Source organism: Nerophis lumbriciformis, linkage group LG32, assembly GCF_033978685.3.
Source record: "Nerophis lumbriciformis linkage group LG32, RoL_Nlum_v2.1, whole genome shotgun sequence".
In the NCBI taxonomy this organism is placed as follows: Eukaryota; Metazoa; Chordata; class Actinopteri; order Syngnathiformes; family Syngnathidae; genus Nerophis; species Nerophis lumbriciformis.
Window position 1 is genome coordinate 27076590 of NC_084579.2, and position 18702 is coordinate 27095291.

At 40.5% G+C, this 18702-nt stretch overlaps 1 protein-coding gene across 1 annotated transcript; it reads left to right on the forward strand.

The window, feature by feature from the left end:
• The first annotated feature begins 5 nt into the window (after positions 1-5).
• arpc3 (actin related protein 2/3 complex, subunit 3) lies at positions 6-9091 on the forward strand. Its single transcript, XM_061927434.1, has 7 exons — positions 6-154; positions 438-537; positions 3649-3725; positions 3875-3943; positions 7361-7487; positions 8345-8439; positions 8832-9091. Exons 1-7 carry the CDS (start codon positions 149-151, stop codon positions 8892-8894), a joined length of 537 nt encoding a protein of 178 aa, XP_061783418.1. The 5' UTR covers positions 6-148; the 3' UTR covers positions 8895-9091.
• The last annotated feature ends 9611 nt before the right edge of the window (positions 9092-18702 follow it).

Consider the following 18702-nt stretch of genomic DNA (forward strand, 5'->3'; position numbering starts at 1 on the left):
TAAAGAATGTATTGGCGCCCTCTTGCGGTTATTTTCCATAGTGCTCGTGGCCTCTTCCTGTTTTAACAGCAGGGTGGGACACGGAAGCAGCATCTTTCGCTGCTGGTCATTCTCACTGACTGCTTGAATTGGTCAATCACAACTCAACATGCCGGTAAGTTTCGTTTTTTTCTGGTCAGTCCAAGTGCTTATAGTGCATATCGTTTAATGAGAATGTTGTGAACATGTTCAACGAACGCCGAGTGGTAGCTTTGATGTCCGTAGCATCGTAGGCTAGCAGGGTTAGCATTCGCTAATGGAACGTCGTGTCACTGCTTAAGTTAAACCTCTTTTTATGCTTATTCTTGCTTAGTTTAGTCAGAAAACATGTGACTTGTAGATAAGATGCTGCATTTTTATTGTGAGTTGCATTTGTCTTTAAAACCTTTTCTCGCCAGGCGTACCACTCAACCATGCTGGAGGGGAACACCAGAACTGTTGCCAACATGGCTTTGCTGCCCCTTAAAACTCAGTTTAAGGGACCGGCAAGAGGAGACGGTGAGTAACATTTTACATCACGTTAAATGCTGTCTTTTGCACTGTTCCTTTGATGACACTTTACTACATGCTGCTCATTTCCTGTTTCTGGAATTAGCCCACAAGTCTAAGATAAGATGAGTTCACTGTTGGTTTGTTTGTGTGTAACTTCCGGTCTACGTTTTAAGCCATACAAAGTACAAGTTTCATCCTGACATTATAGGGCTTTGTCAGAAATCTGAATATAACACGAATCAAGTTTTAAAAAATATTACTAAATAAACATGTATTTGTGCATTTTATACATTTTTGGCAGCCTATTGTAATGTAAAGTGGACCGCCACAAATAGATTTAACCCCCACTTCTAAACACATTATAATGGGACTGGTTGTGAATGGAGCTGTTGTTCCAACTCCATACAGTAGATGGCATTGTAACTCTGCAACACCTCACACACACACCTGATATGCCAGAGAAGACGACTTAGCAAATCAGTAACAAAATCGGCCTACTATCACCTCAAAAATGTAACAAGACTTAGAGGGCTCATGTCAGCTCAAGACTTAGAAAAACTGCCTTTATTACCAGTGGGCTAGACTATTGTAATGGTCTCCTTGCAGGTCTTCCCAAAAAAACTGCCAGGCAGCTACAGCTTGTTCAGAACGCTGCTGCTAGAGTTCTAACAAAGACCAAAAAATGTGAGCACATTACACCAGTTCTTAAATCCTTACATTGGCTCCTTGTACATCGGAGAATTGATTTCAAAATCCTCCTGCTCACATATAAATCACTACATGGTCTAGGGCCAAAGTATATCACCGATATGCTCCCACTATATAAGCCCTCTAGATCACTAAGATCTTCTGAGACCAATCTGTTAGCAGTTCCCAGAGTAAACTCAAATCAAGGGAGAGCATCATTCAGTCACTATGCAACAAATAGCTGGAATAAACTTCCTGAAGATGTCAGACTTTCCCCAACTCTGACTACTTTTAAAACTAGACTGAAAACTTTTATGTTCACCTTAGCTTTCAGCTAAATCTTTTAATGTTTTAACTTTTAACGTCTGCACTGTTTTTATTTTTGTCTGCATTTTAATTTTGCTTTTATTTTCTTTCATTTCACTTTGTTGTACCACATGTTGTGCTGTGAAGCACTTTGAGTCTGCCTTGTGTATGAAAAGTGCTATTCAAATAAAGTTGCCTTGCCTGGCCTTGCCTTAGCAGTGTTGTATACCATGAATTGATTAAAGTAGACCCCAACTTAAACAAGTTGAAAAACTTATTCGGGTGTTACCATTTAGTGGTCAATTCTACGGAATATGTACTGTACTGTGCAATCAACTAATAAAAGTTTCAATCAGTCTGCCACTACCCGACCGGTTCCGTAAGACCCGATCGGTTCACACATGCACAAAGACTACGTCACTTCCTTACTATGAATGTTTAAGACGGGGTGTTTGTGATATCACATGCTGTGATATTTGAATGTTTTATCAGTGGTTTGTTTGTATCATTATAAATTATTCAGTAAAAATAATAGGTTACATAGTAATAAAAGAAAATAAGAATATAAAAATGAACATAGTCATTGCTATGAATAATAAACGTGGGCGCCACTGACACCCATCGAAAAAGGTCTTTTTTTTTTTTTAAATATGGATTTTTTTTTTTAAACAAGACACCAAAATCTTTATCTGCAGCCCAACAAAAAGTAAACTTTTTAAATGGTCAGTATTGTTAAGTGATGTATTTAATGTGAAAGTGGTAAAAAAAAAAAAAAAAAAGATTTTTTTTGCCATTTAAGGCTTCTAAACACATCGGTCAGGTTTCTGTAAGGTCTTAAAATAATAATTGTATTTCTAAATAAGTAGTTCTGTTATGTATGTAATATTTCATATGACAGAGTTATTGAAATAGGGATTAAAAAAAGAAAACACAATAACAGTGAACTAACACAATTGCTATAAACCAACCTGTCAGAAACGTATCCTTTGCGCATGCGTGGAACGATAGGGTCTTCCGGTACCGGTAGGTTAGTGACACTGCAACTTAGTGATATTTAGCAATCATGTAGATTTAGTTTTCTTCCAAAAAACACTTAGCAAATACTGTAGTGACTTTTTGTAGTCTCTTTGAACCCTTTTGTTGACTAACATGAACGCATGCATCAGTCTTACCAACAAACGGCTAATCTGATCCTCTCCTTCATCTAAAAATAACTGGAAAACAAATTACCTTTATTGTGTCGCTTCTTTTTGTGTTATTTTTAGATGAAGGAGAGGATCAGATTGTTGTGCATGTCATGTTTCCTGCTTACTTTCTCTTCATAAATAATTACATGTACATGCATTATGGCCGTCAATGCAAATTAGACAACACTTGACCACAGATTGGGATACACTTAAAGTACCAGTAGAGTGGAAAAACAAGTTGCCTCTATATTGAAACTATTATTATATATACGTATGCACTTTAAACCTGCACTTTTATGCATCCTTTCCAGTTGCACTTAAAATTGATTTTAAATTATTGAGAATTGGCCCTAGTGTGTGAGTGTGAATGTTGTCTGTCTATCTGTGTTGGCCCTGCGATGAGGTGGCGACTTGTCCAGGGTGTACCCCGCCTCCCGCCCGATTGTAGCTGAGATAGGCTCCAGCGCCCCCCGCGACCCCGAAGGGAATAAGTGGTAGAAAATGGATGGATGGATGGATGAAACAAAAAATGTATTTTCTCCTAAATAAATGTTTTTATTGAAAAAATAAATAAGGATTTTTTTTCCAGAAAACGTTTTCTGGTCATTTATTTTCTTTTTTGTAAGTTTGTAATCGAACATCTGTCGAGCATCTTACTGTGTGTAAGATCAGGTTGTAGTTTATTGTACGTGCACAAGATATTACATTTTGTTTCCTTGGATCACAGTGAAACTTTAAAATTTAGCTCTTGAGATCCCAGATTACACTTTAGGGGGCCAATGTTTACCCCTTGGTGAGGTCTGCACCCTCTGGGTATTGTCTTCAAAAGGTGCCAACTATTACTACAATAAGTGTGCTCTAATTATTTTCCTTATAAATTAGCTTGTTTTGCTAAAGTGTCAGATGAGTTAGAGAAAAATGTTTTTGTCCGTTGCAGGCATAGACACGGACATAATTGACGAAGCCATCTATTACTTCAAGGCCAATGTTTTCTTTAAGAACTATGAGATCAAGGTAAGACGTTGCACTAGCAGTGTGTAGATCTGTGTGTTAAACTTCATTCCTTTACAAGTCCTTGCTTGATAGCCTGTCGCAGTACAAAAACATCTGGCGCTGCACTATGCATGGTAAAATGACATGTTTTTAATGTGTGTGTCTTTCAGAATGAAGCAGACAGGACACTGATCTATATCACGCTCTACATTTCGGAGTGTTTAAAGAAGCTGCAAAAGGTAAACAAAGTAATTATAAAATGTTATGAGGTTAGATTTACAGGATGAAGATGTCTGTGTAGGCAACATATTAGTAAGCAACAATTGTTCCATATTGGAAATAATGCAACTTGAACCAGTCTGCTTTAAGGTGCAATCACAACACCTTCAACTGTAATGTGATTTTTTTATAAAGTGACATTTTAACATTCTTAACTGCATAATTAAACCGTAAAAAAAGAAAGTGTGCACTATACAAGAGACAAGATGGCGCCAGCATGGTTCGGCTGCAGTCTGTCTGCTATGCTCAGATTAATGCTAACTATAGCTTTATTGTGCTTTATGCCAAGATATCTCTGGTCTAATTGTATGTGTTCGTCAGACACTATTCGATCTGAGCAAAACACAACAGTGTTTTTTAAATATCAATGTTGGGGACCAAACGTCAAAACCCCCGCCACACATTGCGCTTTCCTGCTGTTATACAAAGAAAGCGGCCTAAGAAGCGAGGTAAACGTGGAGGCTTTTTTTTTGCAAGTCAAGAGTTACCGTATATCTACCTCTGGAGTTGGATTACGGTGGATTCAGTCCGTTGAATACAGAAAATTACAAACATTTTAGAGATACAGATACCACAAAACTTGCAACAGGGGGGAGAGGGGGGGGGGGGTCACTTGCCACTGGAGACGCCACTCCGAAGACGTCAGAGCAGACTGAGCGGTTTGGATTTTGGATGCCTGCGGGCTCTGCGCCGCAGCTCCCCACGGGATGACGAGGATCTGAGGCTCTGTCTCGCCCTATTGAATGCTAGATCGCTAGCGAACAAGACGTTTCTCCTGAATTACTTTTTACCACATGTAACTGGGTTATATGGTGCTCATAGAGGCGTGGCTCTAGGCCGGTTAGTTTGCTGCCTTTTCAGAACTTTTACCGTATTTTTCGGACTATAAGTCGCAGTTTTTTTTCATAGTTTGGCGGGGGGTGCGACTTATTCTCAGGAGCGACTTATGTGTGAAATGATTAACACATTACTGTAAAATATCAAATAATATTATTTAGCTCATTCACGTAAGAGACTAGACGTATAAGATTTCATGGATTTAGCGATTAGGAGTGACAGATTGTTTGGTAAACGTATAGCATGTTCTATATGTTATAGTTATTTGAATGACTCTTACCATTATATAAATAAATGATAAATGGGTTGTACTTGTATAGCGCTTTTCTACCTTCAAGGTACTCAAAGCGCTTTGACACTACTTCCACATTTACCCATTCACACACACATTCACACACTGATGGAAGGAGCTGCCATGCAAGGCGCTAACCAGCAGCCACTCTCCCACTGCGCCACGCCGTTACGTTAACATACCAGGCACGTTCTCAGTTGGTTATTTATGCGTCATATAACGTACACTTATTCAGCCTGTTGTTCACTATTCTTCATTTATTTTAAATTGCCTTTCAAATGTCTATTCTTGGTGTTGGGTTTTATCAATGAAATTTCCCCAAAAAATGTGACTTATAACTCCAGTGCGACTTATGTTTTTTTCCTTCTTTATTATGCATTTTTGGCCGGTGCGACTTATACTCCGAAAAATACGGAACCTCCTTAATGCGCATTTTTGAGCACGCCATGTACCACTGGTCGAGGTGGAGGGCTAGCATTGATTGATTGATTGAAACTTTTATTAGTAGATTGCACAGTACAGTACATATTCCGTACAATTGACCACAGTGCAGAAATCCGGCTTCATCTGCCGGCAGGTACCGACAGATTCTTTTTCCAGTTTCGAGCTTCAGACATTTATCATAAAACTCGACAATCCGATTTTGTGCACATTAGTGTACCGCCCACCAAAATATGATAAAGACTTCACAGACTTCATAACCGTTCTGGCTTTAAGCTACGATCGATTTTTAATAGCTGGGGATTCTAATATCCATGTTTGCTGTGAATCGCGACCCTTGGCCAAATACTTTTTAAGCCTAATAGACTCTTTAAATTTGACGGTGTCGGGCTCGACACAGGAAAAAGGACACACACTGGAGCTTGTTATCTTTTGGCTGCAATGTGTCTGAAGTTGAAACACATTTCTCGGATCATTTTGCTATATTATTTTCTGTAAAGTGCTTACAAAGCCAGGTTACTCCGTGCATCACAAATTGCATCATCGTTTTCCGAATCTATCATCTGAGATCCTTTCTCATTGTGATTTGCTTAACTTCACCCTAAATGAATTGCTTAATAACGCCTGCATGGAGGTCCTGGACACAGCGGCACCGTTCAAACAGTCACACACCAAACCAATGACGCAGCCGTGGCTGAACGACAGCACCCGCGAGCTCAGACGTGCGTGTCGACGCACTGAGCGCAAGTGGTAAAAAGACAACTTTTGCGTCTCTTTACAAATATTAAGAAACAGTCTAGTAAAATATTAAAGTAGCAAATAGCACCTATTTTTCTAATCTTGTGTCTAACAATAGCCACAAACCACAGGTGCTATTTAACACCTTGAACGTGCTTATTAATCCAGTGAACTCCAACAGTGTGGTGCTTTCTTCTCTCTGTGAACATTTTTTGACATTTTTCACAGAGAAAATATCAATGATTAGACTGTCCCTTCCTGCTGCTGTAGTCAGTGGAAACATGTCTTACTGCCTTTGAGAGTTTTGAGCCAGTGTCCCTCCCTTAATTAATCCCTTAATACTTTTTATGTTCATATTTTAAATATTTAAACTAATTTCATGTAAAAATATATAGATTTTTTACTGTCTTCAGTTTTTCAGAATTTTAGCCAGTAACGTTTTATCCCCAGGATTTTTAATAAGAACACATTATTTGAAAAAACATGTAACATTGTCTCAAAAGTTAATTACTGTACTAATCTAGTTGACACAATTCCACAGCTTTACTCCCTACGTAGTTATGCAACATTAATAGACTCTAACTTGGCCAGTTTGCGTAACGGCCACATTTAGTTTTTACGCTATTTGTGCGCCATCGCTTATAAACACATTATAAGGCACCTGGTCTGCCAGAGAATTAGAATGCTCTCTCGATATTCTTTCAAAAAAGCAACAAATCTAGTGGGGAATCTGAAATGACAGCCAATATTGCTCTCCAACGAGCAGCGGGTGCTGCTGTGGGTCCCTCCATCTAAAAGCACTTGCAGGCAACTCCATCTTGTGACATTAAAAACAACAAAAGAAAGTTGTTTTTTATTTATTAATTTTTTGTAAAAGCGTCGTGGCCAGTTACGCTGTGTAACCCACCATTGCTATAAATAAATTGATTAGTATTGTGGGAAACACTAATTTGTGATGGAATAAATGTATTCAAAGTTGAACTGATGTGATGACAATATACAATACATGATAATATCAGTGAACTTAACTCAGCGTGTTTGCGTCACCGTTTCTTGTGTGTGTTTGCAGTGCAGCTCCAGGGGTCAAGGGGAAAAAGAGATGTACACGCTGGGCATCACAAACTTTCCCATTCCAGGAGAGCCCGGCTTCCCGCTCAACGCCATGTACGCCAAGCCCGCTAACAAGCAGGAGGAAGGTGGGTGGTGTCATTAAAGTTTTCCAAAAAGTACAAGTCAAGCGACCATGTTAGTCGTTTCTACAGTTAAGTGTTTTTATTTCTGCTCACTAAAAATGCATAACAAACATTTGCTCAGGTTATTACCGTATTTTTCGGACTGTAAGGCGCACTTAAAATCCTTTCATTTTCTCAAAAATCCACAGTGTTCCTTTATAAACCGGTGCTCGTAGTGTACGTATTAATTCTGGTTGTGCTTACTGACCTCAAAGCAATTTTATTTGGGACACGATGTAATAACTGACCAGTAGTCACAAAGTCTGCGGTTTGACATCTGTTCAATTGAGAATGTACAACATTACACACTGCGCTCAAAAATCTACAAATGTTCTAGTACGACTTTGGTAAACTACGAAGCTGCACTGCTTGATGGAACGCGGAACATTACGGCTCCCATAGGCTTCATAGCTTACCAAAGTCGTACTAAAACATTTTGATAGATTTTTGAGCGCCGTGTGTAATGTTCTATATTTTCAAAGGAACATATAAAATGTTGGTGTTGTTTACTTGAGTCATATTGCCATCATAGTGCAGTTTACACGTATCGCTTGTTTGACTACCATCTACTGGTCACACTTATCATTACACCATGTACTAAATAAAATTGCTTCGAGGTCGATAAGCAATACCAGAATTATTCCGTACATTAGGCGCACCGGGTTATAAAGCGCACTGTCGAGTTTTGAGAGAAAAATTTATTTTAAATGCGCCTTATAGTCCGGAAAATAATGTAGTTAATAGGAAATCTCACACAATAAAACTATATTATGACAGCCAACAATTAAACAATAGTATTGATGTCCTGCTACTTTGTCCAGATACGATGAGGTTGTACCTGCAGCAGATCAGGCAGGAGACTGGCTTGAGACTATGTGACCGGGTGTTCGACTCCCAGACAGACAAACCCAGCAAGGTTAGTCCACTTTGCTCTGACATTTGAAATGCATGACAAGTCTTGTATGTTACGGTCTATCCCGAAACTTCATATTTTATACTGTGGAAAATAATATTGCATTCCACCGTGTTACACAGGGTTTAATTGCTTCAAGTATATTTTTGCGAATGTACACATTTTGGGAGAGCAATCACTTGAATAGAATGCATGTTCAGGCACTTCTGTTATTTTTTTATTTATAAAAACAGTCATTGTAATGGGCATGTATTTACATAACTCCTATTACTCTATGCCATTAAATGTCAAGTCAACAAACGTATAGTTAATTTGATTAGGGTGCAATTTTATAAAGCACTGTTACTGTTATTGTTGCAGACACACATTTCTTACCAGGTTTTTGCTTCTTTCAGTGGTGGATGTGTTTTGTGAAAAAGCAGTTCATGAACAAGAGTCTGTCTGCTCCAGGACAGTAAATAAGCAGCAAGCAGGTTTTCATCTGCATCTGCAAGATGGATGCTTATTACTCAAGGACGGGTGGTTGGAATTTTTTTTCTTTTGTGGTGCAATTTTATACTCTTGAGTTCTCAAGGATGTCACCTTGCTTCAATGTGCACGTTACTCAAATTAAGCTGGTGCTTAATTCAATAAAGCAATTATGGATCTGGGACAATCATGTGGTCGTGTGTTTTGTACTGTGCATGTTATACAAACCTACATGTGCTATTTTTAAATGTGTCTGATAGTCAGCCCCTGCAGGAAGGTTCTGGACTTTTGTGTGTGTGTGATTGAAGTCATTCCAAAAAAAAGTTACAATGGTTTAAGGCCTTTTTTCTTCTTTTTTTACATTGATTCCAAATTCATAAAATCACAAGCTGATGCAGTGTTGAGGGTTCTTTGTCATTTCAAACGGCAATGCGACATTCACGTCATCTTTGGTCGAGCTTCGTCATTTGTGTGTGCGGCACAATCACTTTTGCTTTTTGCAATTATTTTCTTCCGCCAGTTGATTTCCATCATCTGACTACTTTCTCTACACGTCACTAACACACTGATCTGTGGCATCCATGTTCCTTGCTCATTTAAAGAATGCAGTCATCTTCCTTTTGTTTTCACTTTATTGAACTGCACATGTGGCATCGAGGCCTCATTTGGGCCTGTGCACGTTTATAGTGGAATCTGATAAAGATCACATTATAATTTTAAAAAGTGCGCTGGAAAAAATCTGATATCGAAAGTCTTGATTTGGTCCACTTAGGCCTGCAGTATAAACATAGTCTGTCAGAATAGTTGTATCTAAGTTATCACAAAACTCTGTTGCCATGAGTTCCCGGCTAGCAGACAAAAGCTGTCTTTGATCCTACCAAGAAGAAGGCTCGTAAAACTCCACTGTGTAGGTTGGGAAGCAACATGAAGGTGTTCTGTTTCTTTGATGTATTGTAATCAACAAAGATATTGTCTTGACCTGAGAACTACGAAGCGGAGAGGAAGCAGGACCAGACTCGCCTCCAGGCGACCTTTTCATTTAACTGTTTTACGACCTTATCTTTGAACTGTTTTGTGGCCAAAGGCAGCACCTGTTTACGACCCCCTTCCTTTAGAAACAGCTGTTGCCATATAATCAGGGAAAGTCCAAATAAAAGAGGAGGCGTACAATCTTTCGTCAGAGCGTGGTGAGACTGTCAGACGTTTCTCCTCAATTGAGCCAAATTTAATAATGTCTCTGTTTAAATCCTTGCTTCTTGTCTTGTTTAATAGATGTCATCAGTGTTTGAACCTGACATAGTCTTTGACCTTCAGGTCTAGGGTTAGCCTTCCTTTGCTCCCTGCCTGATTAATTGTTGATTTTAAACTTTCCTTCTTCCTTTATTTTCTTATTTCTTTCTTATTCCTTCTTCAAATATTCTTGGTGTTAACTGAGTCAGCCTTCACTCTTTTTCCGCATTCTCTCAACCTTTGCCCACTGTTTGTAATTTATTACAATTATTTCAAAACGGTAGGATAAAACTAACCCGACTCTCTCCAGATCCTTGTAGTTCGCTGAGCTCCACACAAGGATCCGGGATCGAGGGCATTGCAAACTCCTTCAAGATAGCAAAAAATTAGGGGTGTAACGGTACGTGTATTTGTATTGGACCGTTTCGGTTCGGAGGTGTACCGAACGAGTTTCCACACGGACATATTAAGTAGCGTAACGCACGTTGTGTAAACAATGCACACCGAGGCACAACACACGGCATGTTAGCAGCGACCGGGCTACGATAGACTGACCATACGTCCTCTTTTGACCGGACATGTCCTCTTTTGCGGAGCTGTCAGGGCGGAGTTTCTTAAATGCCTCAAATGTCCGGCATTTTGAATTAGGGTTGCGTGTATTTTCAATGTACGTTCAGGGTTAAAAACATAACAAATTGTGCGTGTAGCAGCATTTATGAGGGAGGGGCAGAGACAGAGAGAGAGAGAGAGTTATGATAAACGCGCATGCGTCGCCAGGCTCTGCTTTTTATCCGTAGATTTATCAGATTTAATTTTTTATTATCTATAGCAGGGGTATCAAAATTGTGCCCCGGAGGCCATTTGCGGCCCACAGCTAATGTTTTAAAGGCCCACGGCACATTCTAAAAATACTATTAAAATAAACAAAAGTGAAATAAAAAAGGTTAAATGTAATGGAAAAAGTTGACTAATAAAACAAAGCTGTTTTTTTTCTTTCAAACTGTCATTGCTCAAAACATAATATTGAATCAAAATCAATGTTATGATGAATTATTGACCTATCCAAGGTTCCGATTACTTCACATCAAATATTCCACTAAGAAAAATATTTTTGGTGGAAGATTTTGCAAATTTGGTAAATAAATAACCCAAAAATGTATATTTTGTTGTTTTCTTACTGTACTGAAAATGAACCGAACTGTGACGTCTAAACCGAGGTACGTACCGAACCGAAATGTTTGTGTACTATTACACCCCTACAAAAAATAATGAACCAATCAGTATCGGCGGGCGGGATTTCATAGATGTGACGTAGCGCTGAAGCGACTGTTTGATTGGCTGCATGCAGCGAGGAGTCGTGTGCTGACATTGATTCTGCTATTGCAACTGTTTTGTCGAATATCGAATATTAATTATTTTAAAAGATGAACAGAGAACTTTTCGCTCTGTCGTTATCCAGAATGTTGGCTGTTCTGTTTTGGATTTCCCGGCGTCGCTCTCATCAGCGTCACGGGTTGATTCGGATGTGAGTGGTTGAAGTAGCACGTCATTCAAGATAACGGACAAGTGGTTTATTCAATCACATACAATTATTTTTTAACAAAGCCCCGCCTTCTGAAATACATCTCTTATTGAGAACTCCCAGATCCTTGTGTGGAGCTCAGCGAACTACAAGGATCTGGCGAGAGTCAGGTTAGGATAAAACTACTTTCCATTTCATTTTGACTACCGAAATGATCATGTCACCACCTAAACGTTTTAGGTGTGACAATGCTAGCTAATTTTGACCGTAACTTGAATAATGCTAGCAAGCATATGGCTAACAAACACATATTGGAAGAGTTGTACATTCATCCTGACCTCATGGTAAACTACCGACCGGTGTCCCACCTTCCCTTTATTTCGAAAATCCTCGAAAAAATTGTCGCACAGCAGCTAAATGAACACTTAGTGTCTAACAATCTCTGTGAACCTTTTCAATCCGGTTTCAGGGCAAATCACTCTACGGAGACAGCCCTCGCAAAAATGACTAATGATCTACTGCTGACGATGGATTCTGATGCGTCATCTATGTTGCTGCTTCTTGATCTTAGCGCTGCTTTCGATACCGTCGATCATAATATTTTATTAGAGCGTATCAAAACACGTATTGGTATGTCAGACTTAGCCTTGTCGTGGTTTAACTCTTATCTTACTGACAGGATGCAATGCGTCTCCCATAATAATGTGACCTCTGACTATGTTAAGGTAACGTGCGGAGTTCCTCAGGGTTCGGTTCTTGGCCCTGCACTCTTTAGTATTTACATGCTGCCGCTAGGCGACATCATACGCAAATACGGTGTTAGCTTTCATTGCTATGCTGATGACACCCAACTCTACATGCCCCTAAAGCTGACCAACACGCCGGATTGTAGTCAGCTGGAGGCGTGTCTTAATGAAATTAAACATTGGATGTCCGCTAACTTCTTGCAACTCAACGCCAAGAAAACGGAAATGCTGATTATCGGTCCTGCTAAACACCGACATTTATTTAATAATACCACCTTAACATTTGACAACCAAACAATTACACAAGGCGAATCAGTAAAGAATCTGGGTATTATCTTCGACCCAACTCTCTCGTTTGAATCACACATTAAGAGTGTTACTAAAACGGCCTTCTTTCATCTCCGTAATATCGCTAAAATTCGTTCTATTTTATCCACTAGCGACGCTGAGATCATTATTCATGCGTTCGTTACGTCTCGTCTCGACTACTGTAACGTATTATTTTCGGGTCTCCCTATGTCTAGCATTAAAAAATTACAGTTGGTACAAAATGCGGCTGCTAGACTTTTGACAAGAACAAGAAAGTTTGATCATATTACGCCTATACTGGCTCACCTGCACTGGCTTCCTGTGCACTTAAGAAGTGACTTTAAGGTTTTACTACTTACGTATAAAATACTACACGGTCTAGCTCCGTCCTATCTTGTCGATTGTATTGTACCATATGTCCCGGCAAGAAATCTGCGTTCAAAGAACTCCGGCTTATTAGTGATTCCCAGAGCCCAAAAAAAGTCTGCGGGCTATAGAGCGTTTTCTATTCGGGCTCCAGTACTATGGAATGCCCTCCCGGTAACAATTAGAGATGCTACCTCAGTAGAAGCATTTAAGTCCCATCTTAAAACTCATTTGTATACTCTAGCCTTTAAATAGCCCCCCTGTTGGACCAGTTGATCTGCCGTTTCTTTTCTTTTCTCCTCTGCTCCCCTTTTCCTTGAGGGGGGGGGGGGGCACAGGTCCGGTGGCCATGGATGAAGTGCTGGCTGTCCAGAGTCGGGACCCGGGGTGGACCGCTCGCCTGTGCATCGGCTGGGAACATCTCTACGCTGCTGACCCGTCTCCGCTCGGGATGGTGTCCTGCTGGCCCCACTATGGACTGGACTCTTACTATTATGTTGGATCCACTATGGACTGGACTCTCACAATATTATGTCAGACCCACTCGACATCCATTGCTTTCGGTCTCCCCTAGAGGGGGGGGGGGGTTACCCACATATGCGGTCCTCTCCAAGGTTTCTCATAGTCATTCACATCGACGTCCCACTGGGGTGAGTTTTTCCTTGCCCGTATGTGGGCTTTGTACCGAGGATGTCGTTGTGGCTTGTGCAGCCCTTTGAGACACTTGTGATTTAGGGCTATATAAATAAAGATTGATTGATTGATTGATTGATGTCTTTCAACCTCTGTTTAAACTTAATCAAATATATTTTAAATTAAATCATTGAAACAAATGTTTTAAGTGTTATAAATTGAAATTTAGGGGTAACGATTGTGGACAGCTGCTTCTAACTTCTCGATAGAAAATACCCTATAAAATATGGTTGTCTTCAATTTATCTTATCACTATCTCAATAATCACTATCTCAATAAATGCCCTGGGTTTAAACTAATCATAATATAAAGTAAGGAAAAATGCATGTTTGAATACTTCAGTACACTTTGCATTAATTCGGTAGAATGCCTTATATATATATATATATTATATATACCGTATTTTCCGGACCATAGGGCGCACCGGATTATAAGGCGCACTGCCGATGAATGGACTATTTTTAATTTTTTTTTCATATATAAGGCAGATTATAGGGCGCAAAAAAGGAGTCAATCAATCAATCAATCTTTATTTATATAGCCCTAAATCACAAGTGTCTCAAAGGGCTGCACAAGCCACAACGACATCCTCGGTACAAAGCCCACATACGGGCAAGGAAAAACTCACCCCAGTGGGACGTCGATGTGAATGACTATGAGAAACCTTGGAGAGGACCGCATATGTGGGTAACCCCCCCCCTCTAGGGGAGACCGAAAGCAATGGATGTCGAGTGGGTCTGACATAATATTGTGAGAGTCCAGTCCATAGTGGATCCAACATAATAGTAAGAGTCCAGTCCATAGTGGGGCCAGCAGGACACCATCCCGAGCGGAGACGGGTCAGCAGCGCAGAGATGTTCCCAGCCGATGCACAGGCGAGCGGTCCACCCCGGGTCCCGACTCTGGACAGCCAGCACTTCATCCATGGCCACCGGACCTGTGCCCCCCCCCCTCAAGGAAAAGGGGAGCAGAGGAGAAAAGAAAAGAAACGGCAGATCAACTGGTCTAACAGGGGGGCTATTTAAAGGCTAGAGTATACAAATGAGTTTTAAGATGGGACTTAAATGCTTCTACTGAGGTAGCATCTCTAATTGTTACCGGGAGGGCATTCCATAGTACTGGAGCCCGAATAGAAAACGCTCTATAGCCCGCAGACTTTTTTTGGGCTCTGGGAATCACTAATAAGCCGGAGTTCTTTGAACGCAGATTTCTTGCCGGGACATATGGTACAATACAATCGACAAGATAGGACGGAGCTAGACCGTGTAGTATTTTATACGTAAGTAGTAAAACCTTAAAGTCACTTCTTAAGTGCACAGGAAGCCAGTGCAGGTGAGCCAGTATAGGCGTAATATGATCAAACTTTCTTGTTCTTGTCAAAAGTCTAGCAGCCGCATTTTGTACCAACTGTAATTTTTTAATGCTAGACATAGGGAGACCCGAAAATAATAGGTTACAGTAGTCGAGACGAGACGTAACGAACGCATGAATAATGATCTCAGCGTCGCTAGTGGATAAAATAGAACGAATTTTAGCGATATTACGGAGATGAAAGAAGGCCGTTTTAGTGACAGTCATATTTTTTCTAAATGTAAAACACTTCTTTGTGGTCTACATAACATATAATGGTGGCTCTTTGGTCAAAATGTTGCATAGATTGTGTTTTACAGATCATCTTCAAGCCGCTTTATGACAATCGCTTCTGGATGCGCCGTTTTGTGGGCGGTCTTATTTACGTGGCTCACCTTCGACAGCGTCTTCTCCCCGTCATCTTTGTTGTAGCGATGTAGCGTGCAAGGAAGTGTGTGGTAGATGTGTCAAAAGATGGAGCTAACTGTTTTAATGTCATTCAGACGTTACTTCAATCAATAATGGAGCATCTCCTCATCCGGAAACAACAACACCGGAAATGTGTCCTGTGAAAAAACGTCAAACCGGAACTCTCTAATAACTAAAGTTCCTTGGGTGAATAATGTAAACTCACTACACCGGTATGTTTTAGCGCTTTCATGGTGAGTTTACTGACAGATATAAGTAAGAACTTTACACTACTTTATATTAGAAGATATAAGTAAGAACTTTACTTTACATTAGAAATGGCAACAGCAGAGGATGAATGCCCCATAACAAGAAGATAGAGAAAAAGAAGCGTATCAACTACGGAGTCAGGACAGACTACAAAGGCGGATGCGCACAATTTTTCAGGAGATATGCAGATCCCAAATACAGATCAGCAGGTACCATAAGGTAAGAAAAGTTGCTTTTGCATTATATTGCCAAACAAAACGCCAAATAATAGGTCTTATCTTATGCACACACCATAATAATACTTGTATGTTTAATGCGCCGACAATCCATCAAGCGGTGCGGCTTTATAGCTTACCAAAGTTGTACTAAAACATATTGATAGATTTTGGAGCGCTGTGTGTAATGTTCTATATTTTCAATGGACCATTTAAAGTGTTGGTGTTTACTTGGGACCCATCATAGATCCTGACCTCATGGTAAACTACAGACCGGTGTCCCACCTTCCCTTTATTTCGAAAATCCTCGAAAAAATTGTCGCACAGCAGCTAAATGAACACTTAGTGTCTAACAATCTCTGTGAACCTTTTCAATCCGGTTTCAGGGCAAATCACTCTACGGAGACAGCCCTCGCAAAAATGACTAATGATCTACTGCTGACGATGGATTCTGATGCGTCATCTATGTTGCTGCTTCTTGATCTTAGCGCTGCTTTCGATACCGTCGATCATAATATTTTATTAGAGCGTATCAAAACACGTATTGGTATGTCAGACTTAGCCTTGTCGTGGTTTAACTCTTATCTTACTGACAGGATGCAATGCGTCTCCCATAATAATGTGACCTCTGACTATGTTAAGGTAACGTGCGGAGTTCCTCAGGGTTCGGTTCTTGGCCCTGCACTCTTTAGTATTTACATGCTGCCGCTAGGCGACATCATACGCAAATACGGTGTTAGCTTTCATTGCTATGCTGATGACACCCAACTCTACATGCCCCTAAGGCTGACCAACACGCCGGATTGTAGTCAGCTGGAGGCGTGTCTTAATGAAATTAAACATTGGATGTCCGCTAACTTCTTGCAACTCAACGCCAAGAAAACGGAAATGCTGATTATCGGTCCTGCTAAACACCGACATTTATTTAATAATACCACCTTAACATTTGACAACCAAACAATTACACAAGGCGAATCAGTAAAGAATCTGGGTATTATCTTCGACCCAACTCTCTCGTTTGAATCACACATTAAGAGTGTTACTAAAACGGCCTTCTTTCATCTCCGTAATATCGCTAAAATTCGTTCTATTTTATCCACTAGCGACGCTGAGATCATTATTCATGCGTTCGTTACGTCTCGTCTCGACTACTGTAACGTATTATTTTCGGGTCTCCCTATGTCTAGCATTAAAAAATTACAGTTGGTACAAAATGCGGCTGCTAGACTTTTGACAAGAACAAGAAAGTTTGATCATATTACGCCTATACTGGCTCACCTGCACTGGCTTCCTGTGCACTTAAGAAGTGACTTTAAGGTTTTACTACTTACGTATAAAATACTACACGGTCTAGCTCCGTCCTATCTTGTCGATTGCATTGTACCATATGTCCCGGCAAGAAATCTGCGTTCAAAGAACTCCGGCTTATTAGTGATTCCCAGAGCCCAAAAAAAGTCTGCGGGCTATAGAGCGTTTTCTATTCGGGCTCCAGTACTATGGAATGCCCTCCCGGTAACAATTAGAGATGCTACCTCAGTAGAAGCATTTAAGTCCCATCTTAAAACTCATTTGTATACTCTAGCCTTTAAATAGCCCCCCTGTTGGACCAGTTGATCTGCCGTTTCTTTTCTTTTCTCCTCTGCTCCCCTTTTCCTTGAGGGGGGGGGGGGGGGCACAGGTCCGGTGGCCATGGATGAAGTGCTGGCTGTCCAGAGTCGGGACCCGGGGTGGACCGCTCGCCTGTGCATCGGCTGGGAACATCTCTACGCTGCTGACCCGTCTCCGCTCGGGATGGTGTCCTGCTGGCCCCACTATGGACTGGACTCTTACTATTATGTTGGATCCACTATGGACTGGACTCTCACAATATTATGTCAGACCCACTCGACATCCATTGCTTTCGGTCTCCCCTAGAGGGGGGGGGTTACCCACATATGCGGTCCTCTCCAAGGTTTCTCATAGTCATTCACATCGACGTCCCACTGGGGTGAGTTTTTCCTTGCCCGTATGTGGGCTTTGTACCGAGGATGTCGTTGTGGCTTGTGCAGCCCTTTGAGACACTTGTGATTTAGGGCTATATAAATAAAGATTGATTGATTGATTGATTGATCATAGTGCAGCCTACACTTATGTCTCTTATGTTTGACTGCCATCTACTGATAAGACTTATCATTTCACCATGTACCAAATAAAATAGCTTTGTGGTGGGTAAGCAAAACCAAACGTATTCTTTACATTAGGCGCACTGTCGAGTTTTGAAAAAAAAAAAAAAGAATTTTAAGTGCGTCTTATAATCCAAAAAATACAATGCGTGGCATGGTGGGTTGAACGGCCGTGCCAGCAACTTGAGAGTTCCAGGTTCAATCCCCATTTCTGGCCATCCAAGTCACTGCCGTTGTGTCCATGGGCAAGACACTTCACCCTTGCTCTCAGCAGTGTTGGGTTAGTTACTAAAAACCAGTAACTAGTTACTTTATTTCAAAAGTAACTCAGTTACTAACTCAGTTACTTTCACCAAAAAAATAATGCGTTACTGTGAAAAGTAACTATTTAGTTACTTCTTCTACCTTTTGTTTTTAATGCTCCCATTAATGCCCTTTTAGCCTTCATTTCAGTACTGTTATTGCACTGGAGAATAATACAATCTGTTGATCAACTTGACATGCATTTGCATCACTCAACTCTGCTA